Source organism: Pezoporus flaviventris, unplaced genomic scaffold (genome assembly GCF_033815535.1).
Source record: "Pezoporus flaviventris isolate CSIRO_AGI_PZ_B2104156 unplaced genomic scaffold, CSIRO_AGI_Pfla_v1 ptg000097l, whole genome shotgun sequence".
Taxonomy (NCBI): Eukaryota; Metazoa; Chordata; class Aves; order Psittaciformes; family Psittacidae; genus Pezoporus; species Pezoporus flaviventris.
This window is the reverse complement of record NW_026892645.1, coordinates 3,253,071-3,276,388: the sequence shown is the minus strand read 5'-3', so window position 1 is coordinate 3,276,388 and position 23,318 is coordinate 3,253,071. Positions and strand designations below refer to the sequence as shown.

At 58.7% G+C, this 23,318-nt stretch overlaps 1 protein-coding gene across 4 annotated transcripts; it reads left to right on the top strand.

The window, feature by feature from the left end:
- Nucleotides 1–1,178: 1,178 nt before the first annotated feature.
- On the top strand, nt 1,179–22,608 carry NR5A1 (nuclear receptor subfamily 5 group A member 1). 4 transcript variants are annotated; one of them, XM_061476518.1, is made up of 7 exons: nt 1,179–1,476; nt 3,707–3,822; nt 4,185–4,326; nt 7,831–8,471; nt 15,467–15,586; nt 16,098–16,245; nt 20,409–22,608. In XM_061476518.1, exons 1-7 carry the CDS (start codon nt 1,257–1,259, stop codon nt 20,654–20,656), a joined length of 1,635 nt encoding a protein of 544 aa, XP_061332502.1. In that variant the 5' UTR covers nt 1,179–1,256; the 3' UTR covers nt 20,657–22,608. The 4 variants fall into 4 exon arrangements, with proteins under 4 accessions (XP_061332502.1, XP_061332501.1, XP_061332503.1 ...); XM_061476517.1 differs by having other exon boundaries at nt 3,704–3,822; XM_061476519.1 differs by having other exon boundaries at nt 1,334–1,472; nt 3,704–3,822.
- The last annotated feature ends 710 nt before the right edge of the window (nt 22,609–23,318 follow it).

The following is a 23,318-nucleotide window of genomic DNA, read 5'->3' as shown; positions in this document are numbered from 1 at the left end:
AGCTCCGTCCTCTCCTCGCACGGTGCTGAGCCGCGAGCCGCTGCGTGCAGGGACCTTGAACCTGCCACAGATTTATTTTCTCTGCCATTGGCATCGCGTCGGAACATCTGGCATGGGGCTGATAATTGCTGGGGATCGGGGCGGAAGCTGCTCCAGGCCTGGCGCTTCTTCCAGAGCTCTGTTTTCATTACTTTTATTTCTCTCTTCAGCTGCAGAGCGAGGAAAAAACAAGCAGGGCTCTGCAGCTCCCTGCTCCCGCTCCTCTGCCTGCAGCCACAGCTATGGGGGGGGTGTCTCCCTGCTCCCCCCACTCAGCGTGAGTGCACTGCAGGGCCCGTCACCGTCGTGCTGTGTCAGGGTTGCACTGATGCCAAAAGGAATGAGCTTTTCCCCAGCCCCTGAGCCTGGGATTGCAGGCACTGCCCTGCCACCCTGGCGCCAGCAGCTGCCCACTTAAGGCAGAGCTGTGGTACAGCCGTCACTGTGCTGTCACAGGGCTCAGGGTCATGGTTGCCAGCCCATCCCCAGGGCTGTCATCGCTGCAGGACAAGGCAAGGAGCAGGACCCTGTATGCAAACACACAAGGAGACGCCATGGTGATGGATGGCCGGAGTGCGGGGCCGGCGGTGGGAGCAAATCCCTACTCGGATGGAATGGGAGGCCTCAACGTGCAGCCCCTCACCGCAGCGCCCAGCCTTGCTGCCCTTGTGTTCTCACAGGGCGATCGGAAAACCAAGCCCTATGGCCAGCACAGCACCCATGGGGAAACAGAGAGCAAACACAGATCCACTGCCAGGGGTTGGCTGCTCCTTGAGTGCTGCTCTCGCACATGCAGAGCTGCTGACCATGGGCGCTGTGAGCTCGCAGGGACCTGAGACATGGGGCCTCACGCTTGGAGGAGCCTCTTCCCACCCTCCCCTGCACTGAAGAGGAGACGGCACTGGATGGGTGCAATGGGCTCACACTCCTCCTGCCCTGTGCCCGTGGCCCCGTCCCTCCCACCCTGGGCTGTAAATCAGCAGGGCTGTGGGTGCTGGTGCACTCCCACCCACCGGTGCCCCCTGCCTTCCCACAGGGTCTCTCTCCTGTGGCGCGTTATCTGCCGCAGGGGTCCCACTTATCTCCGCTGTCACTTTCTAATGCTAGTTTATGGGCAGCATTTTGTAGCTTAATTATGATGGTTTTCAGCATGGTCACGTGGCCACAGAAGCCAATAAGGCACCGAAGTGGGTCCATCCCGGCTGAGCCTGGCCCCTATGGGGAGGAGATTGGCCGACGTCCTGGCCGGGGCGGCGTGTGCGCAGCCAGAGCCCCGACACCTTCCCGGCGGACGCAGGTCCCATAAATCGCCCATCCCGCTGCGGACGGGGGAGCGGTGCCCAGCGCCTCCTCGGGTCACAGCTCCTGACGGGCGGTGCGGGGGTTCTCCTGCGGTGCCAGCCCCACACTGCAGCGTGCACAGGCAGAGCGTGGTGAGTACGTGTCTGTGGGGAGAACCTTGGTCCCTCCGTCCTGCCCGTCTGCCAGCCGCTGCCGCCATTCCCCGGCATGGTGGTGGCCAAGGCCAGACCTAGGGACGCAGCAGGGCTTGGTGAGGAAGCAGGAGCCGTGCGTGGGCCTCTGCTTCCTGCCCCATCACCATTAGAGGGTGTGGGGACAGAGGGTCTGCACACTGCGGGCAGCAGAGCGAGGCCTTGCCATAGCCTTGGCCCCTCGGCCATGCTGCTGCACAGAAATGACAGACCTGGCTGCAGAGGGGCTCTGGAGGCTCAGCCCCTGGTGACTGTGGGTCCCCGGTCACCCCACTGCATTACTTGTAGGAGCACAGGGAGCCCCAAGACCCTGGAGGATGTGTGGGAAGCGGTTGGGACCCCTCGGTGTCCAGAGCTGGATGAGCACATGTCCCTTCCCCATCCCGCACCAGCCGGCGCGGCAGCCCTTGGCTCCGAGTTGCTTTTGTTCCTCAGGGCGTTTGCTCGGCTCTTCTCCCAACCTGCGGCCCCTCTGGGTTCCTCTTCCCGGATGGCAGCTCCGGCTCCATGGCTGCCCGGCGGCTCCCACGGGAGCTCATGGGGGCTGTGGCTGAGGGGCTCTGCCGGCTGTGGGAGCGCTCCTGCCCCGCACCGGGGGCTGCTCCGCTGCTATTCTTAGCCCGGGCTCCATCACTGGTGGCTCTGGAGCGATGCTCCGCCGAGCCCGTTTCCTGTTTGCCGCTCGCCCTGCCAGCGCCGCTTCCTACCCGCCGCACCCGGTGTGGGATGAGCCGTGCGGGATGAGCTCTGTGTGATGGATCGCGCAGGACAAGCCGTGCGGGATGACCTGGACAGGACGAAATGTGTGGGATCGAGATATGTGGGATGAGCCATGTGGGGCCAGCAGCCCTGGCATGGGGTTCCGCTGGCAGCACAGCCCCAGCCATGCGGTAGCTTCCAGCACCCACAGCCTAAGGTCTCCTTCATCACTGCCCTCCCTGTAGCTCCTCGAGCACCAAAACACCTCGAAGAGGAGCTCCCTCCCCATGGCTGTGCGGGCATCTGGGTCCTGCCATGCTGGGACAAGGCTGTGACTCTGCACCAGCCACAAAGGGTCTCCTTACCGAGCGGGTTGGCCCTGATGGGATGGGTTCCGCTCCAGTGCCCAACCCAGAGCCTCAAGTTCCCTGTGGCCAAGTGCTGGCCTGGGATCATCCCAACAAATAGGATGTGCCGGGAGCATGGGTGCTCCTGTGCCGGGCTGCTGCCGTCATGGAACGTTTCATTAAGAATCCCTGAATGTGCAGCAATGAATTAAACCCTGGCGGTGAACAACCGCTGTCTGGCAGGCAGAGGAGGACACTGTTGGCAGTGGCTGCTCCTCGCAGGGTGGCCAGCGCTAGGTCTGAACCATCAGTGGTCCCAGCGGACGTGTCCAAAGCTGCTGCATGCCCCAGTGCTCCTCATGCAGCTTCCCCAGGCTCTGGGAGCCAGAAGGGCCTCTTGGTGCGGGGTAGCAGGGGTGGCTCTGGCAGTTCCCGGGGGTCTGGGGGCTGTGCATTGAGCGGGGCCGGCTGTGGGGTGCTCCTCTTGCTCAGCCACGTTTAATTGTGCTCCAGCCCTGGACTCCCGGCTCCCGCACTGGTCCTGCTGCTCCCGGACCAGATGCCTGGGAAGGCGGGGTGCTCGTTACTCCCCACGGATGGCGTGGGGCAGCTCCCCCGGCGGACCAAGGAAGGTCTCATACCCCTCCGGGCAGAGAGGTGCCCGGTGTCAGCCAACCGGTCCCGGTGCTGCTGGGGCCTGGCGGAGCAGCGGGGGCTGCTCCCTCCCTGAGCCAGCGAGCCCCGGCTCCCTCCCTGCCCCCGGCTGCTAACGGGAGCTGCCGGCCCGTGGTGCGGGGCCCGTGGTGCGGACCCTGCTGTCGGCAGCGGGGCAGAGCGGCCCCAAGTCCCCGTGTGCCCGGGCTGGCAGGTCCCTCCGCCCCCAGCCCGTCCCCGGCGCCGTGAGCCGCCCGCACTCCCCAGAGGAGGTTCCCCAGCCCCCGGGGGGTGGCCGCTCGCCCGCACCAACATGGAGATGCTCTTCCAGGCGCTATAAAGGGCTCCGGCTTCGGCACCTGCCGCTCGGTCTCCGCCGCGCTGCGCTCCCGCTCCGCACCCAGCGCAGGGGCTGGGGGCCGCGCTCCCCGTCCCCGTCCCGTCTCGCTGACCCGCTGGCTTGTCCCGCAGCAGGGCCGCTGGAGGGGATGGAATATTCCTATGATGAGGACCTGGACGAGCTCTGTCCGGTCTGCGGGGACAAGGTCTCCGGCTACCACTACGGGCTGCTCACCTGCGAGAGCTGCAAGGTAGGAACCAGCTGGGGCGTGCGGGGACTGGGGCGTGCGGGAGCCGGGGCGTGCGGGGACCGGCTCCCTGCGGGGACCGCTGCTCGGGGGACAGCGGGCTGAGGCCGTGCAGGGAGCGGGGAGGGGGCTCTGCAGGGGCCGGGGCAGCGGGGCCGGCCGCGGGCCGCTCCGCGCCGGTTTTCGTTAGCGGCGGATTCGCGCTTGGCAGCGGGATGGGAGCGCGGCCGCGACGGGAGCCCCGACCGCGGCGGAGAGCGGCGGGAGCCTCCGTCGGAAGCGGGGGTCGGGGACGGATTGCAGGGGTGTCGATGCCGGGGTGCCGGTACCGGTGCCCGCCGCATCGCCTCCGCCCGCCGCCGCAGGGTTTCTTCAAGAGGACGGTGCAGAACAACAAGCACTACACCTGCACCGAGAACCAGAGCTGCAAGATCGACAAGACCCAGCGCAAGCGCTGCCCCTACTGCCGCTTCCAGAAGTGCCTCACCGTGGGGATGCGCCTGGAAGGTAGGGGCACACCGGGGCTCACCGGGGCACACCGGGAACGGGGGGTGCGGGGCCGGCGGGCGCTGCGCGGTTCCCCGGTGGCGGTCGCGCTGCTCCCGGCCGCCGCCGCCCGCCCCGCCGCGTCCCCGGGCCGGTGATTCCTGCGGCCGCTTCAATTCCGTTTTCCCCTCCCAAGTTAAGGAAAAATTCGTTTTTTCGCGTCGCCTCCTGCTTTTCCTTGTTTTGTTTTGTTTTTTTTTCCCGGGGGGTTTTGGCTGCTGCGGCTGCAACTTTCCAGGATTTTCTTTGCTGGCAGAACGGTTGGGAAATAGCGTAGGAATTATTGTGTTCCTTAAGCGTAGGAATTAGTGTTAATTTCAGAAGCCGAGACTTAAAGAAAACGTTAAAAATAATGGGGCTCGCAATAAAACTACTGCGGACCCTCCACGAATCACATTTCTCTTCTAGGTGACATTTAGTGTAACAGATTTCTCCCCTTGGCTCTCGGGGAGCGCAGTCACAGCCCCCACGGTCACCACCTCGCTCATGTCAGAAAGTCGATCCCGATTGAGACATCAGAGTCAGGCCCAAATATCCCCGAGTCGTGTGTTGTGCTTTCTGCAACGCTTAGCATGGGCTACAAAAGACTCTTGGGGGGACAGATCGCTGGCAATCGATTGCAAGAGACACAGAAAGGAGCCCCCAGTCCCAGAGTCAGCTGCACCCCCGCCTCTTAGCCCCTGAAATCGTTTTCATTTTGTAGCGGATGGAAGCGGTCGGATGCACCGGCCGGGGCGAGGCCCCTCTCTTGGTCGGGCTCTGTGCACAGGGCTTTGCCCTCCCGGGAGCTCAGGGCAGGGTGCGGGTTAATCACAAAGTAGTGTGTGTTCTCGCACGGCAGCCGCTCGCTTCCAGGAGCGGGAGCAGAGCCTGCGAGCAGTGGCGCAGGAGTAAGACACAACAACATCGAGCTGCAAAATCAGCCCCTGAAAACTCCCGGCGTGGGCCGGCTTCCAGCCCCGTTTCCACAGATCCCAGTTTCCCTCCACCCAGGGCTGGAGTTACTGGTGCCCTAGATCAATCCATGCATGCTCTGGCAGCTCTGACCAGTGCTGCAGGAGAGCTTGGGCACTGGGCAGGGGCTCAGGGCCCTGGAGCGGGCAGGGGCAGTGACAGTTTGCCCCTTTTCAGCAGTTTTTGTCTTGCTCACCATGGAGCTCCTTTGATCCCGTGTCCTGGAGGGCAGTGGCCGGGGTATTATAGGAAGCTGCTTCTCCCAAACAGCCTTTTTTGTATTTTCTTGCTGTTTGCTTCTTAGTCGGGCGGATCACACATCAGAGGGTGATATTCCTGTGGGACTGGTCCTTTTGAGGTAAAAACCAAAGCCCACCTTTCCTTAGTTCCTAGTGTTTTGGGGCAGGGAATCCGAGGTGATGTTTTGAAGGTGAGCGCCCAGCTCCACAGGACAAAAGCAAGCCTGAGAGGATTAATTTTTGGGACAGAGTGATGACACAGGACCCTTCAAAGTGCCTGAAGGGACGCTGCAGGGAAGCCTGGCTGGGGAAAGCAGCACACCCTGACCCAAGCCTGACTGCAGCCCTGGGCACTCCCAAAGCCCCTTCCCCAGGCAGGGGGAGATGGATGGAGGCAGAGGGGATGGGAGAGGAGAGGCAGAGCTCGACCAGCAGCTCAGCTCAGCCGGGGCTCTGCATGGGGATGAGGGCTGGGCAGGCAGATGGAGCAGGAAGGGGTGATGCAGCGTGGCTGGGGGCCCACTCCTGCTGCCGTGCCTGTGCTGGCTGCCTGCACCCCGGGTGTGTGGCCCCGGGGCTGCCTATGGATGGTTTTATTAGGGCTATGCGGGGGGTGCAGGCGCTTCCTGGGTGGCTTCTCTCAGGACCCCTTGCCCCAGAGTTAGGCACATCGACTGCTTCCCACAGCCAGCTGGGACACGGCAAATAGCAAGTGGTTCCCGATCCCAAGTGAGGCACAACGGCTGGAAAAGTGGAGCAGAAGGGAATTACGAGGCCTCTTCTCCCTTTGTGCTCTTGCTGGGAGAAGGAAGGAGGTGTGCTGGTGGTCGCCTGTGGGGGATTTGAGACACTGAACTACAAGCGCCCTCACAGGCATCACCAGTGGGGTCCCTGCCTGAGCACCCTTCCCAGGGTCACAGGGATCTGGGTTGCGATGGGATCCCTGGCACTGCTGGGCCTTGCCTCGAGTGGTGGTGGTAACTCATTATGTTCAGTGGAGATTTGGGTCTGCTCTGGCATTGCTGTGTGTGTGTCTGGGAATGCCAGACCTGTGCCAGCTCAGGCTGTGTGACGGGCTCTGCCCCGGGGCATCCTGGCTGGGGTGCACACACATGCTGACTGCAGCCACCTCCCTGCACCCCTCAAGTTAGGAACTGCCCCGGGGCGGCTCTCTGTCACCCCAGGGCAGGCTTTCAGGACCCAGGGGCTCACAGCACCCCTCGGCTCAGAGGATGGCTCTGGCTGCCCTCTCGCAGAGAGATGCTGTTTTCATGAATAAAGAATGAGGGAGGAAGCTCGGGGCGGCTCCCCTGGGAGCACATTCCTGCTCGCCCTGGAAATGCTGCTGCTCCCGACCATGCTCCCGCCTTTCCAGCCTGCCGGGGAAGAGTTTGGGATGTGACCTGGCTCTCCGGGGCGGGGGGCTGGCTGTGCTTCCAGCGGCCGCAGGATATGTAGGGGAAGGAGAGGCAGAGGTAACAGACGAGCCGCAAAAGCAAACCCTGCCTGCTGTCAGCGGGGATGTGAAGTAGCACAGGGGTTTTTCCCTTTGATGCTAAGCCCTGGCACTCTCTCCTCCATCCCTCTGCACGCCCATCCAGCTCCCAGCGAGCTGAGGCTCTTCCAAGGGTGGGCTGCCTCGGGAGTGGTGCGGAGGGACGAGCTCGGGCTGCAGAGAAGCACCTGCTCCCTCCCACGCTGACACATTCTTGGGCTTCTTTGGGGTTCAGAGGGAACATCTGCTCTGCTCCAACCGGGAGATGCAATGGAGCTGTCAGTGAGTCCGCCAGCATCACGGCAGAGCTCTTTGGCTGTATCCTGGATGCAGGGCCCTGAGGGGGCTGTGGGGTCCCAGGCTCTGCAGAAACAAGGAAATCTCAGGGATGGTCCAGAATTAGGGGCCATGAAGATGAAAGTGGGTGTTGAGCCTCCTCAGGCTGCCCCCTTAACCCACAAGGGATGCAAACTGCTTTACCCCCCAGCCCATTTTGTAGGTAAAGCCAAATGTCTTTTCCTTTCCATCAATTCCCAGAGGCTCTGAGGGTGACACCAACAAGAGCCAGGGCCTGAAGCTGCCATGTCACATCCGTGGTGTGCACGGCTGGGCTGGGAGCAGCACAGCCTGCGGTTGGTTTCCTGGGAATGTCTCCCTGGTCCCCCTCCAGCCCTTTTTAGTCACCAAATCCCCCCCATCATTTCCTCCATGCCGCACGGAAGCACTGGTCCCCTTCTGAGCAGGTTCACTGCAGCCTGTGCCCTCTCTCTCCCCCAGCTGTGCGTGCAGATCGGATGCGTGGAGGGAGGAACAAGTTTGGACCCATGTACAAGCGGGACCGTGCCTTAAAGCAGCAGAAGAAAGCTCTGATCCGTGCCAATGGCTTCAAGCTGGAGACTGTGCCTCAGATCATGTCCCCGGTGCAGAACGACTACAGCCTGACCTCCACCATCCACAGCATCCACGCCATGTCCAAGACCTTGCCGCCCAACCCAGCCGCCCTGACACCCATTGACTACGAGCGCAGCCCCTATGGGACACCTTCCCTGGGAATGACTATGCCCAGCCACCCTCCACTCGCCAACTACCACTATCCCTCCTTCCCCAACCGCGCCATCAAGTCCGAGTACCCGGACCACTACACAAACATGCACGAGTCCATGCCCACCTACATGTACCCAGAGACCTACCCCAGCAGCTCCCCTCCTGACATTCCCGACATCATCATGAAGCTGCTGCAGCTGGAGCCTGATGAGGCCCAGGTCAAGGCACGGATACTGTCCTGCCTGCAGCAAGAGCAAGGCAAAGGCCGGCACGAGAAGCTCAGCACCTTCGGCCTCATGTGCAAGATGGCCGATCAGACCCTCTTCTCCATCGTGGAGTGGGCACGGAGCTGCATCTTCTTCAAGGAGCTGGAGGTAGGAGCCCGGGCAGGGGTAGGGATGCTGCACTGGGTGGGACATGGGAGGTGGGTAGGTTTGGGGATGAAATGCTGTGAGGATGGGATGCTGTGGTGGGCTGCAGACCTCCTGGTGTGTCCCCATCCTGTTCCTGGTTCCCTGCACGGCAGGGCTGGAGGCACCGGAGCCCGGCTGCAATGCCGGAGCAATTCCTGCTGTCACCACGGGGCTAATGATTTGAGATCCATCACGGCGGGGGCAGGTGTGGAAGCAATCGCCGCAGAGTGACTGCGGTGTCAAGCTCAAGATATAATTGAAAAATGTAACGTTGAGGAATTGTAGTTGAGACAATTCCCTCCTCCGCCTTTAGGAGGAAAATCGATGCTGTCAGGTGGGTGCCTATTAGCGCCCGGCAGCCGGGGCAGGGCTGGTGGGGCAGGGGGCACCACCAAACCTCCTCTGGAGCTGCTTCTGCTGCCGGCAGCCTGTGAGTGTGCCCACTGGGGATGTGGAGCTGACCCCATCCTGCCAGGCCATCCCCTCTAGCAAATCGTTTTCCATTCATGTCCTGGGCTACGATCCTAAACTGAGGCAAAAATGGGAGAGAAGATGTTGCCATGGGGCCAAAACCCAGAGAGCCACATCCTGGGAGAGCTGGGTTCCTTCCTGTGCTTCCAGCATGAGGCTGTGCTGCCTGGCTCTGGCCAAAATCACCTTCCTCCTGCAGTGCCATGGGTCTGAGCGTGGCAGAGCCTCATACCTCAAAATAGCCGCCGGCTGCCAGAACAGTGTCAGGAAATGGCATTGTGGGGGTGGGCCGGGCTCATTTCAATCATATCAGTGTCCAGCCTGGATTTTGGGAACAGGGTGGTTGTTGTTTTGCAGGAGATATTGTAAACAGTGTAAATGCAGCTCCCGGTTGCATTGCTGCGTAGCCTTGTAACTCCATTGTCAGCTTGATTGTGCCACCAAAATAGGCTGTTTCCGTGTGAATCTACATCAGTGGGCGCTCCTCTTGCCATGGGGCTCTGGGAGGTGAATGGCACTGCCAGAGGCCTCCCCTGGGCAGGACCACTGGCATCCTACCGGGAGTGGGGCATGTCCCCAATATGGCCGGGACACGGGGTGTGGTACCCAAGGATTACACGTCCCCATCCATCACTGCCATCCTGGGCTCTTGTCCCTTTTGCCTTTATCATGCAGTGAGCATGGGGCAGATTCCCAGCATCTCGCAGGGCCAGGGACCGCAGGCACTGTCCAGAGGGAGTGGGAGAAAGCGTGGCTGTCGCTGGCCTTGGCTCCCTCCCCTGTGCTGGCTCCACAGCACACAGCATAACGAGGCAGGTCCAAGCCCAGCCAGCACAGTGCTATGGTGGTGCCCGGGCCCCTCTGCTGTGTCCCCCCTGGGGATGGTGCCCAGGCAGCTCTCCACCAACCCGTCACAGTGCATCCTTCCTGGCACACGGCAGTAGATTTCCCTTGGGCACATGCAGTGAAGTGGTTGGGATGCAGGAGTAGCTCTGCAGCTCCTGGAACCCCACTGCTGTTGCTGCCCAGCACATAAAAGCAAACAGCTGCTGGGGCGTTAAATGAACTCCTGCTAGTGCAGAGTTTATGGCTTTACCCTAAAGCCTGCTAGCATGGAGTAAAATCGTGATCCCAGAGATCGATGGCCGCCATTCAGGCAGTCCCTGCTGGGTGCTCAGGGCTCCTGGGAGCAAGGGATGCCTGTCTATCCCCTGGGAACATCTGTGTGAAAGCGATGGTCTCCATCCTCATCTGGAAAGGGCTCTTGTTTGAGGCCAGTGCAGGGATCCAGGCTGGAACAGCATTGTGCTGGGACATTGCTCCGGGGCATCATGCCGGGCTGATGCCAAGCAGGGAGGGGATTCAGGGGGTTGATGAGGGGGTTCAGGAAGACGACCCCATGCACAGTGTCCCCTGCCTGCCTGAACGTTCCCAGAACCCACATGCTCCTGCTGCGGGACTGTTCTGCGGACTGCTGGCTTCTCCCATGGGCCTCACAGGGAGCCTGGAGAGGAGGGAGCAAACCCTCGGGAACACAGGGATGCACTGGTTCACGGCTGGTTGGGACGAGCCATTGCTCCCTGCCAGTGAGAGCAGGAGCCGGTCCCCTCTGGAGCTGGCAGTTCTGTTTCCCATTCCCATTCCCACACTCGCAGCCCATCGAGGGGCAGTGGCAGAGCGGGTGCTTCGCCATCTCCTCCCAGCAGGGTGGGCGCGATGGGGGGTGTTAGAGAGACACCCCCTCGGCTCCACCGCTGCGCCTGGGGAAGGAGCGGGGGGGAGCTGTGCTAATGGCCTCTTGACATCGGCTCACACGCCACGTCCGCCCGCAGGCGCGGGGCAGTCAGATTGAAAACAGATTTAACTTCCCAGATATATCGTTTCATTTAAGGGCCAGTAATTCTGTCAGTCTGCCACTGACAAACGAGGGTCCCCATGCCAATCCGCCGCGGAGACTGATGTCGCGGCGCTCATCTCGTGTCACCAGGCAGAGAATTACGGACTGCACTGGCCTTCGGAGGCAAGACTAATAATGCCGAGCGGCAGAGGGGGATTTGGGGGCCCGCTTGTTTATCGAGGGCCGGCCAGGCAGCCGCGGCGCGAGGCCACGCGGGCGGAGGTGGAAGAGGTCAGCGCTGACGCCCATAAATACGAACTTTAACTGAGTCTAGATGAGATGTGTCAGGGCTGGGGGAAGATTTGCAGCATCTCTTCAGGAAGAAAAATATGGGCCGGGGGTGAAATATATTTTGTTGGGTCGTGAGTCTCGGGCAACTTTGTCCTTTCAGATGTAATTTTTTTATGTATGTATGTATGGAGAGAGGCACAGGGAGGGATGTGCATCCACACGCTTGCACGCTCACTTTGTGCCCGCTTTCGGTTTGGTTTATTTGATTTGGTTTATATAGGTGTTAGTGCCGCACATATATATAAATGTCGTGCGCAAGGGGTGCAGTGACCTTTAGATTGGGATGAGCAGCCAGGAATGTTAAACAAATTGCCATGGTTTCAGCCCGAAGGCTGGGCTGGGCTGGTCCCTGCTGCTGGTGGAGGGGCATAGTGTGGCTGTGGGGAGGTGGGTTAATGCTGATGCCCTCCTCAGCCCCTTGTGGCCATGGGGCTGGGGCAAACCCCCCTCCCATCCATGGGCAAGCACCAGTGTGTGAGGGGGAGCAACACACACTGAGGACATCACTGTTCCTGCAGACCAAGGGGTTCCTGGGGCTGGGCTGCTCTCCCTTGATTCTCATTAGAGATCTCAGAGCCACGACAAAGCCTATCTGTAGTCAGTTGCTTCTCTGCCTTTAGCATGCGTGGGTCATCTTGACCCCATCTCCTGGCCAACAGCCAGAGCGTTTTTGGCAGATTTAAAATCTCCTTCTGGTCATGGATGCTGCAGCAATGTTTAGCATCCTGTGCACTGGGGGAAATGTGACAGCTTTCCCTGCCTGATAGTGATCCGGCTGGCACAGCCCTGCCCTTGCTCCTGGATGCACATAGAGTCCCAATGCCCATGCACTGTTGCAGCCAGTTCCCCAGCAAAAAGCAGTAGCCCGTGCCACAGCAGTGTGCTCTGCCAGCAGGGAGATGAGATCTTTCTCTAAACATGGTCTCGATGTTCTTTTGCTTTAAGGTGCCCATCACGTTGGTATCTGGGCAGTGGGATGAAGACCTTCATTGACCATTAACACCTTGGACTTGTGTGGGGTTTCAGTGCAGGTGGCTAGTCGGTAGTAAACCAATTTTTCACTTCTTGGTAGCCAAGGTGGTGGATCCTGCTTGCACCCAACAATTGCCTGGGCTGCAGCTCAGCATGCTGGCATGTGCCGTGTGCCTGTGGGGATGGCGCAGTCCCACTCCCTGCATGGGTGGTCCAGAGCATCCCCCACTTCGGTGCCACCATCTGCCCTTGACCAGCTTTGGGATGCTGAGGATCTGGGGTGGCCTGGCCACATTCTAGGGAGCCCCAACACTCCCAGGGGCTTCCTCTCCTTGTGCCTGTTGCAGCAGGTTTAAAACTACATCCACATATGGGTCCTGCAGCCCTGCACCCGGGCAGTGCTCTGCACATCCTGCCACCCATGCTTCTGCACACCCTGCTTCCATCCGGACCATGGTCCCAGGCCTTTGGCACAGGGAAATGCATTTTTCTGTTGGTCACAGCAAGGTGCTTCTAGTGGCCGGGTGGCAGGGCAGTGCTCTCCCTGCCTGGTGAGGGTTTTGCTGCCATGTTTTGTGAATGGGTTAAATGCCTGCTTTAAAAAATAGTAATAATTAAAACCACCTCTTAAAGACAGATTGCACCAGGTCTTTGATAAAGCTCTCCATGGCAAAGCCTTGACATTAAAAGAGGAAGATCCTTTGCTTAACTTTTAAAGGCGAAAGTGCATGCGTGCCGCCTCTCTGGGAGGATTGATTGACTCTGAGTGGCCTTCCATTAGCAGCCTTTGCTCCTGGGGGGGCCAGGCTGGTGCTGGGTGCAGGGGAGGTGATCTCCAGTGGGGAGCCGGGGCAGGATACCCCCTGCTGCCCCAACCCAGAGCATGGGGACACCCCGCTTGGTGCTGGGGTGCAGTCAAGGCTGGGTCCCAGCCATGTCCCCCCAGTACCATGGCCACATGTCTCTAGGGCACTGCGATGTTGCCAGGAAAGGGCACAGGGGAGAGAACAGCCATGCAGGAGCCATGCAGGGCAGAGCATGCTGCTGTTGGGGTGCAGGGGGGTGCTCTGCTGCAGGAACTGAAACCACCTGCAGAGTTTGGGAGAAGCTGCTCAGTAGTTTTTAAAGGAAGGAAAGATTTCAAAATGGTTGAAATGTTCCTTCTGGAAAAGCTGATTTTTTTTTAAAGCCGTTTTCAAGGCAAAACTTTCAGTCTGTCCCTTCTGGAGCTCGTCCCACTCAGGAATGAGGCACAGGAAGGAGCTTCCAAAACAACACTGCGACTCAGCTGGAGCAGAGGAGCTCGGCACCCGACAGGAGCGTGTGGCTGTGCTGGCAGCACGCTGCCATGCTGGGGGCCCAGGTCCCTGTGAGGGCTGGCTGAGGTTGCAGCCATCCACTCACTTTGGGGCAGAGGGCATCCCGAATGCAGAAAATCTCCATTTTGTTTTGATGCAGAATGAGCTTTTCCCCAGTTCTTTGTTCAGTGACTGAACAGAAACCTCACGGCCTGTGCTGCTGGGCCATGCACCGTGGCTCCTTCATTGCTTTGGGTGATGTGGCAGCAAGCCCAACCTTGGCAGCCCCATTGCACCCACTGCACCTCGCTGCAGGCAGGTTTCTTGCCGTCGGGCAGGAGCGGGTGCTGCAGCCCTGCCTGCCGTCACTGCCTTCTGTACCGCATCTCCCTCCCCGTGCTGCTTGTGTCTGCCTCTGACCACCCACCACACTTGAGACACAAATCCCGGTGGCTCACGGTGAGTGCTGGGCTCCGAGACCATAAAGCTCTTTCTCATCTGACTTCTATTCCTTTTGCAATCTCTCAGCACTGGTTTATTGCAGCCTCTTCAGCAAAACGAGGGTATTATCCAGCCCTGTGATACTGCATCTGTCTTCCTTCTATTAAAGGCAGCGAGCACAATGGCACTGCAGAGCTCTTCTGCTGGCGCTGAATTTGCTCTGCAGGGAAGTGTTACTGACAACCCCTGCACCAGCCTTGTAGAAGAGGGGGGGTTCCAAGCTGAGGTGGGGTTCAGCTCTTTGCAAAGGAGTTGGGGTCCTCTGCCTGCACGTACACACCAGCACCCATGCAGATGTGAACATGATCACAGGCAGTCATATGCGCAGGGGTTGACCTGGCAGCTGTAGGGCACAGCGATGCTCTATGGCTGGCGGCGCCCCTGTGGTGCTGCACTGAGGCCACTCTGTGCCCCCTTGTCCCAAACTTTCCATCCTGGGCAGGGAGGTGAGGATGGGTGCTGGCCTCCTTCATCTTAAAGTATCCAGAGGGGCTTCCCAGAGACACAGGGACTTTGTGCAGCAGCCCAGGGATGTGGCCAGCACTCATCCTGTTAAAGGTTTGTGTGTGGTTCAGGGAGGTTGTGCCTGATAAGGGAATACAAGTGCTGATAACAGCCAGCAAGTGCCACCAAAACACAGAGCTGCTTCAGAGCCCATCTCCTCTCCTCCAGTCCAGGGTGCAGCTCCCAATGGACATCTACTGGGTGCTGTGTGAGCACAGTGTGAGGCATGCCTGGGGTGTGAGCCTAAAGGTGTAACCTGGCTGCAGGGTGCTGGTGGTTGTGATCCTCACTATAGACATTGTGGGCATCAGCCTTGCTGTCCTCTTCACCCACCCACCATGGAGGGGGGGCTGGAGGTGATGCAGGGGATACCGGCAGCGAGATGAAGTAATGTTTCATTAATCAGATGCAGCATCTCTTTGCTAGGAGCTTGTTCACAGTCAGACTGTGATTTTGATGTACAAATGTGATGCCCCCTGCACTGTCTGTCATGAGCTGGCAAGCAAATGAATGCACAAAGCAAACCTGGGGCTTGACAAGTCTCTGTAGGTCAGGTCACCTGGGGGCCTTAGAAGGAGATTTCACCTCTCCAAGACATCATGTCGATGCCGCATCCATGCCAAGGCATTCCTCATCCTGGTGACAAAAGGCCTCGTCCACTCTGCTTCATGTAACTCTCTGACTGAACTTGCTGCTCTAGGGCACTTGAAAATAAGTTGGTTTTTTCACACTGATGCCAGTCTGCTGAAAAACCCCTTTCTGCTGTGCTCATGGTGAGACTCAGATGGGTGCAAGTCCTGCCCAGGTCCAGTGCTAACGTGGCAACATCCCATAGCAGCTGATGGTGTGAGTTTGTGAGCTGGTCAGAGGGAGCTGACCCTTGAATGCAGAGCTGGGGAGCCAGGGGGGTGGTGTAGGGGCAGCCTGGCCACTAGGAACAGGCTTATACAGACACAGCCCCTGCTGCTGCCATTGCCGTGGCCTGGTGCGATGGTGTCAGTGGTGCTCTGGATGTGTTTCAGGTTGGTGACCAGATGAAGCTGCTGCAGAACTGCTGGAGCGAGCTGCTCGTCTTCGACCACGTCTTCCGGCAGCTGCAGCACGGCAAGGAGCACAGCCTGCTGCTGGTCACCGGGCAGGAGGTGAGCGGCGGCTCGCAGAGACCGCAGCGGCTGTTGCGGCAGGGATGGCAGGGGATGAGTGGTGGGGCTGGATAGGGGTGCAGGGTGACTTTTGTCTTACTTCTGGCCGAGTCTGGCCAACCTGGCATGGGGCAGACCCCATCCCATCGTATCGCATCATATCCCGTCCCATCATATCCCATCCCATTCCATCCCATTCTGTCCCATCCTGCCATCCAGCTCCTGGTTCTGGAGAAAACTGTTTCTTGTGGACAGATTAACAGTGACACCCACACTTGCAGAGGCAGGATGTGGGAAGGGGCTCCTTCCTTCCCTGGGGCAGCTTTTGGAGTTCTGGGTGCCTGCGATGCCAGCACCAAAGCAGCGCTGGAGAAATGGGGTTCCTGTTGTGCCCATCAGCCTCATGCCTCTCATGGGATGGTGCCCAACTCCGACTCTGCATGGGGTCCCCCGCAGTGTGTTTGGGGGGGGGGGGGCTGGTGACCACGGCTGACCATCCCTGTCCCCACAGGTGGATGTGTCGACCATCACAACCCAGGCCGGCTCTGTCCTGAGCACGCTGATGCTGCGGACACAGGACCTCATCCTGCACTTGCACTCGCTCCAAGTGGACCGGCAGGAGTACGTCTGCCTCAAGTTCCTCATCCTCTTCAGCCTTGGTGAGTGCTGCTGCAGGGGCACCGGGGCGAGGGGTGGCTGCACTCAGAGGCCATGGCCGTGCTGCTGAGGGGGTTTTGAGGGGTGGGAGTAAAGCCAGGGGGAGCACACACAGCCCAGGGTCTGGCCATGCCAGTGGCTGCAGGGATGGGTGATGAAGGGGCTTTTAATGAGGAGGCAGGAGCAAGGGCTGGGACCTGCCAGCTCCCTCAGCTCACCGCGGGGTCTAGAACATCCCTGCTGCTGTTCTGCCTCCATCCATGGGGGATGTTGCTGCCCCGTTGGCTGAGCAGAGCCTGTTTTGGTCACTCGCCCGTCGCAGCGGGCAGGGAAACAAGGGGCTGATAGGGCTGCAGCAAAACAGGCGTGTTGACAGAGGCAGCAGCCCTATCTCCCTGGATTTGCGTCACCGGGCCCGTGCCGCCGCGCTGGGCAGGGGCTGCCTGCGCTCCTGATTAGGCTCATCCCGGAGCCTGCGGTCGGGCTGAGGTTCACAAGGTGCCGCCTCACCTAGACAAAACACACAGGAACTGCTGCTCCCCCAACATCCCTGGGGATGCACCGCGGCTCTGCCCCGCTCCCACACTGCACTTCCCCATGCACCATAGTCAGGGATGCAGCTCCTTGCCCTGCAGACATCACCCCAAGGCAGGAATGCCCATCAGCATCCCACCAGAGCAATCTCAGCCCTCGGTGAGGCTGTGTGGCTGTGGGTGGTGCTGAGCGCACGGGGACCCCAGGCTGCTGGCTGCCTTCGTTACCGGTGTTGACACGTTCCCCTCAGCCCCATCCTGGTGAGAGGTCTGACCTCCCCGCACAAGGATGGTGGTGTGGCCTCCGAGGAGCTCATCTGGCTGCCGTGCTCCTGCCTCACACTTCTGCCACTGCCTCACACTTCTGCCACTGCAGCTACTTCACTTCCTGTACTTGCTGCTAATTGAATGCACCTGGACAGGGCAGGCATTTCCCTAGGGAAACCTGTACTTGGGTCCCTGCAGCAGCTGGATGTTAGTGCTGAGCTGGGTCCATAAACCCAGCTTGGGGTAATCCTGTTGCCATCCTCATCTCAACCCATTCCCCACCCTCTCCCAGTGTCTCAGTCTGTGCTTGCACTTCTGCATTTGTGGGGTCCCATCTTTGGGGGGGGGGGGGCGACTTTTGCCAGTGCCTGTGTGTTTCATTGCCAAGTGCAGCAGGCCACAAGCTGCACTCTGTGCTGGATGGACACTGCTGGGAGAGTTTGCATTTCTGTATGTCAGCATCGCTGAGGAGCCAGCCTGCTCCAGGAGCAGCACTGCCACTGCGTTACTGGGTTAGGGAGCAATGGGAATGGGAATCCACTCCCCCGTCGCTGGGGCCCTGTCAGGTCTGGATGATCCTTTAGTTTGACTCGGTTTTGCTGCGGACATGGAGCTGTGCTGCCTCCGTCCTGCACCTGCAGCATCTCCTCCCGCAGCTTTCTCTTCCTCTAGGGCTGTTTTGAAATCCAGAGACATTAGATGCGATAATTTGCTGTTCAAACAGTGATAAAGTGGGGCACAAACAGTTCCTAGGCTGGGAAATAAAGGAGCCAGTGGGGCTCAGCACTGCAAGGGCCAGTCCCTTTGCTGCTCGCAAACACAGCGCAGCATGGCACAGCACAGCAAGCAGAAGCAGCATCCTCCCAAACACGGGCTGCCGTGCCGATCGCTTCCCTGGAGCAGTGGCTTTCGGGGGGGGGGGGGGGGGGGGGTTGCTGGAATCAAAGAGCTGTATTTTCCCATACATCATTTTGCCCCAAATGCAACTTTTTCTCTCCATATTGCAGAGCTCACTTGGAGTAATTTGCCCTTCGCAGGCTCAGCTGTAGAGGATGGGATTGTGTATTATGTGCAGGATGTAATTGCCTTTAACAAGAGAATTTCCACATTTACCACTCTGCCACAGCACAGTCAAAGCCAAGCCCCACTCACAAGAGCTGCCATTTGAGTTCTAAATAGATTTCTCTCCTGAGCAGGTAAAGAGATTTAATTAAAATTAGGGCTTCTCAAAATAGCAATATTTATGAGGATGGCACAGGTTAGCTTTGTTCTACAGAAGGGCTTAATAGAGCCTTAATGGATTGACCTATCATTCGATTTCATGACTTACATTCATGAAGCAGCTACTCTTGGGGAGGGGAGGAAGAGAGGCTTTTATAGCCCACATTCCCTTAAGCGTTTGCAATTTATCAGCAGCTTCTCCCAAACAAAAGGAGCTGTGAATAGGAAGAACACTTGAGGGCATAGAAATAATCCCAGGCATATCTGTATGTGTGATGGGAGGCTTTGTCACAGGACAGTCTTTGCAACTGCTGCAGTGTCTCTAAATGAAGTGAGTCAATGTTATTTGGACAACATTCTTTATTCCTTGCAGGAATGAAAAGATTATTCAAATATTCAATTAAACAGTGAATAGGGTCTTTCAGAGAACCAGGTGAGTTCATCCAGTAGAACTAGCTATTGTTGAGCCAACTCAGGGGATAGATTCGACATTTATCAATATAACTTCTTTTTTTTTTTTTTTTTTAATGTCATGCACAATAACCTTATGCAGATAAAGAGATTTCATAACAACAGCCCGGGTAGAAGGGAGACAATAGGAGCAAATGTGCCACAGGACTGAAAGGGAAGGGTGATCTGATAAAGTGCATCTTGGCTTGACCTGCAGCGCTTTGTGCCCGTGCCGTGCAGCACCCAGCCCGCAGGGCAGCCCGGCTATGGGCATGGCCAGAGGCTGTGTACCCCCAGAGCCCCCCAGCTGCACCTCTGCTCCCTGGCCTCTGCCTGAGCATCAGCCAGAGGCTCCTGGCTTCACAGGGCTGGAACAGTGTTAGGTGCCGTGGCCAACCCAAAGGGGTTCTCAGTCAATGTGGGGAAGCCACAGACACCTCCACCCATGTGTACGGGGGTCACATCTGCTCCCTCCTGCTCAGGCATCTCCATCACCAACACTGCAGGTTGCCCTCCCAAAAGCTGCTCAGCCCTCTGGGTACAGCCATGCTCAGTTCCCTGCTTTTGGGGGATGAAAACCAGAAATAAACTGCAAGCTCCCTATCCCCTTGGCCAGAACCATGTCCAGATTTCCCTGTTCCCAGCCTGCCGATATAGACCTGAGTTTTGCATCAGTGGCTGCTGGCCATGGGCAGCAGAGTTGGCAGCCCCATTACCAAGCACAGTGCTGCTGGGCAGCTCCGTATAGTAAATCTATTACATCTGTTTGCCCCAGATGAGCTCGGTGGTGGCGTTTGCAGCGAGCTCTCCTGTGGGTGGGCACAAGGTGTCATTGCTCTGTGTGGCTGTAGCTGGCTGATGGGCCAATGCACAGCACTGTTTCCCTACAGCCACTGAAATTTGTGTGCCGGGCTGGTTTATCATGTTGTGCAGATTAAAAATCAGGGCTTCCTTCATGGCCACCGCAGCACTGAGGCAGCATCCATGGAGAGCAGACCCCAGCTCAGGTTGCCCCAAAAGCTCAGAGGAGCCCCAACCCACCAGCCTGGGTTGTCCCTGCAGTCACCCTCTGCTGTGGCTGCCAATTGGAGAGCAGTTACAGACCAGTGGTCCCCAGGGACAATCTGCTGCCATTGGGCTGTGGTGGCCTCTTGGCTGCCAGACCCTGCCTGTGCCTTGGTGCTGCTGCCTGATGCACCGCTTCCCACCCTGCAGCAGCAGAGATGGCAGCGAGATCAGGGGGGATCTGCTGTGACCCTGGCAGAGGATTAGGGTTTCCAGGCTAGTGAGCGTGGTTGCCACATCAGAAAGCCCAAGTTTATTGGGGAATTCAGCCACTTCATTGACCTTCAGGACCTAAAGGGGGCTGATGGCTACAGCTCCCTGTGCGTGGTACAGCTGGTAACATGTTTTGGCTTTGCAGCCTCCTGGGCGGTCAGGGAGGGGGACACCGGCCTTCCTGCTGCCAGGGGCATTGGGCATCCATCTTCAGCGTCAGGGGAAATGCAGGAAGAAGGGAATGGATGGCGAGCCTATGGACAGGCAGAGACGGGGCATGGGACCTCTCTTGCACTGTGTTTTTGTGCACGAGGGGTATTGACACAGGAGTGTAGGTCCTTCCTGGTACACCCAGCACACTGGCTGGGGCAGACATGGATTTGGCACCTCTTCACTATCATTCTCCTCCCTTGCAGATGTGAAGTACCTGGAGAACCACATGCTGGCTAAGGATGCTCAGGAGAAGGCCAACGCGGCGCTGCTGGAGTACACCCTGTGCCACTATCCCCACGCCACAGACAAGTTCCGCCAGCTGCTGCTGCGGCTCTCTGAGGTCCGGGCGCTGAGCATGCAGGCAGAGGAGTACCTGTACCACAAGCACCTCGGCGGGGAGGTGCCCTGCAACAACCTCCTCATCGAGATGCTGCACGCCAAGAGGACTTGAGTGCAGTTGCCAGCACAGACCTGGCAGAGCCCCGGTGCTGCCAGCGGCATGGCCAGGGCAGGACTCATGCCCGGGGCTGACAGGCAGGTGCAGCCTCTCCACCCCGCCTTCTCAGTGATGCTGTTTAACCCGTGCTATTGGAAAAGTCCCAGATGGTTTATTTTAATACACAGCAAGGACAGTTGATGGCTCTGGGGCCGCGGGCTCAGCTGCCGAACTGTGCCATTGGCAGCGCTGCTGCCTGGCTCCTCTGCACACGCGTTGCCTGACCTGTTGCCTACCCAACCCATCTCTGTAGTGCAATGGAAGGGTAAAGCCTGTTCTGGCTTTTCTCCTTTTTATGCTCCTCTCCTGCTGTTCCTCCACTGCTGCCATCCCTCCCTTAACCCTGCCCCATGTCTCAGGGCCCCTCGTGCACAGGGCAGGGGAGAGGTGAGGTGAACTTCCCCCCAGGTTGTGGTTTTGCAGTGGTTGGGGTGTCCCCAGGCACTGCCATAGAGGCAGAGGATTTCTGCAGGAGCAAAGCAGAATGCCGAGGCTGGGGCTGGAGATAGCCCCACGCAGCCATACCAGAACCCCAAGGTGCACATGCTGAGGTCCCTGGTCCTCACTCCCCACAGTGCTGATGCCTGCTCTGCATCCAGCCACTGTCCTGGCTGAGCAAAGGCAGGCAGGGACAGGCAGTGCTGAGTCCTCGGCTGAGATTTGTTTTCTCAATGCTTGCTGGTGCCGGATGCAGCAGCCGTGGCTTTGCAGCCCATGGCAGCAGCAGAGCCCACATGTGTCCATGGTCAGCACATCTCTGGGATGTCACAGCTTTGCTGCAGAGGCTCTAAGAGATTCGGTACTGGGAGCAGGGGACCGTCCTCAGTAGTCTTTGGGCCCATGGCCCTGCTGCTGTGCCCTTGGTGCCAGCACAGTGACCACAGAGCAGGAACGCTTTGCAGGTCACAGTGTCCAGGCAACAGCAGCACTGTGAACTGAGCTGGTTCCCAAAGCATGAGGATGAAGTAGCCTTGGGACGGTGTCCCAAGACAGACCCTGTCCCCTTCCTGTCCACAGATGCTGTCTGAGCAGCCGGGCAGGAGGGAGGTGCAGCGTCCAGCAGCACATCCAGGCTGCAAACAGACCAGAGCTGCCCTACACCAGCATGTGCAGCCCCTCCTGCATTTACCTGCCCCAGTGTGTGGGTAAGGAGTCGTAACAATTGTCCTGTGCTTTGTGCTAGGCAGGGTTGAGCCCCAAGACTCCCCGTGTCCCCAGGTGACAGCAAAAGCTGTACCAAAGCCACAGGCAAAGAGCTATTGGTTCCTCTCCCATCGTGGGACAGGGGCTCACAGACATGACTGGCTGCAGTCCCCTGAGCTGGGACGTGCCAGATCTCGCTGCTGCTTGCTCCTGGCCTCAGCCGTGCTCTCCTCCCCTCCCACCCCACTCCAGGCAGACCATCACGGTCCCCTCAGCCGGGTTCTCCCTGCGTGGCTGGGGTTGGTTCAGGTTTGCCTTCCACAGTGGGTATCTGCTCCTCGTTTCAAGAGGGCCGTCATCCGCAGTGGCTCTGCGCAGAGCCGGTGCCTTGAGGAGCTGCAGACGCTGTGCCAGGAGCTGTGCGGTTTGTGGAAGCTTGTTAGATGCAGAAGAGCATGTTTGTCTCTGCTTTTCAACATGTTTGTGCATTTTCCTCCTGAAGTCTGTGGTTCGGTTTCACCTTCTTCTTTTTGTGAACTTAAAAAGAACTGGAGAAAATGGTTCGGGAGGTAAAAGATGTTTTATTTTCAGAAAATGAAGTGTCCTTAAGTGTCTCTCCCTCTCTCTCTGTCTCTCACATCCTTTCCTCCCTCTCATCCCTCCCCTTCCCCACTCCCCACCCTTCCTGTCCAGGCAGGAGGTTAACAACTTCCTTGTCAGGAGCAAACCACTATAATAAATTTTGCAGTTCATTTAAAAAGGCAGATTTGGGGTTTTTTGCCTGTTTTTCTAACCCTCCTTGTCAGTGCCACCCTCCCCTCCTGGCTCCCCCAGGGACAGGCAGGATGTCCTGCCTGGCATCCCTGCAGCAGAGCAGTGCTTGTCTCCAGCACGCAGTGGGTGCCCATGGGTCTCTCCTGGGGTGCTGCCTGCCTTTAGAGAGACCAGAACCCTACTGCTGCTGTGATGTGATTCAAGGCATTGGTGACTCAAGATCTGGTTCAAAGTGCTGCTGGAATTGCCATAGCGACTCTGAGTGTGTTTTGCAAGTGAGCTCATGAACAACAACATGTATGGGCAATTAGTTTAGGCTTCGAACTTGCCATATAGCCCTTGGTGGTCAGTGTGGCTGAGAGCCCCCAGTGTGCCATGCACTGTGGCAGGGAGCAAACCCACAGCTAAGCACAGCAATAGCTTTTATGACCTGCGTGTAAAATTGCAAGTATGGGGAAGTGCCCCTCGCCCTGGCTCTCCCCCACCCCAGAGGCTGGAGGTTCTGCTTGGCTGGCTCTGATAACCACAGTGATGGTCTGCACTCTCACTCCCCTGAGCAGCACAGGGCTGCTGGAGGGTTACGGTTCCCAACAGCACATGAACACACGTGAGCCAGCACACGCCATGCTGAGACCAGGGAATGCAGTGCAACACAGGAGACAGCATGTGGGAGCATGCAGTGCCCTGATCCCCTGCCCTC

Excerpts from the sequence above, each read along its gene's own strand:
- NR5A1 (XM_061476517.1), top strand. The coding sequence starts at position 1,257 with ATGGGGAGGAGATTGGCCGACGTCCTGGCCGGGGCGGCGTGTGCGCAG. Across the intron at positions 3,823-4,184 it reads TCACCTGCGAGAGCTGCAAG|GGTTTCTTCAAGAGGACGGT; the intron begins GTAGGAACCAGC and ends CCGCCGCCGCAG. Across the intron at positions 16,246-20,408 it reads CCTCATCCTCTTCAGCCTTG|ATGTGAAGTACCTGGAGAAC; the intron begins GTGAGTGCTGCT and ends CCTCCCTTGCAG.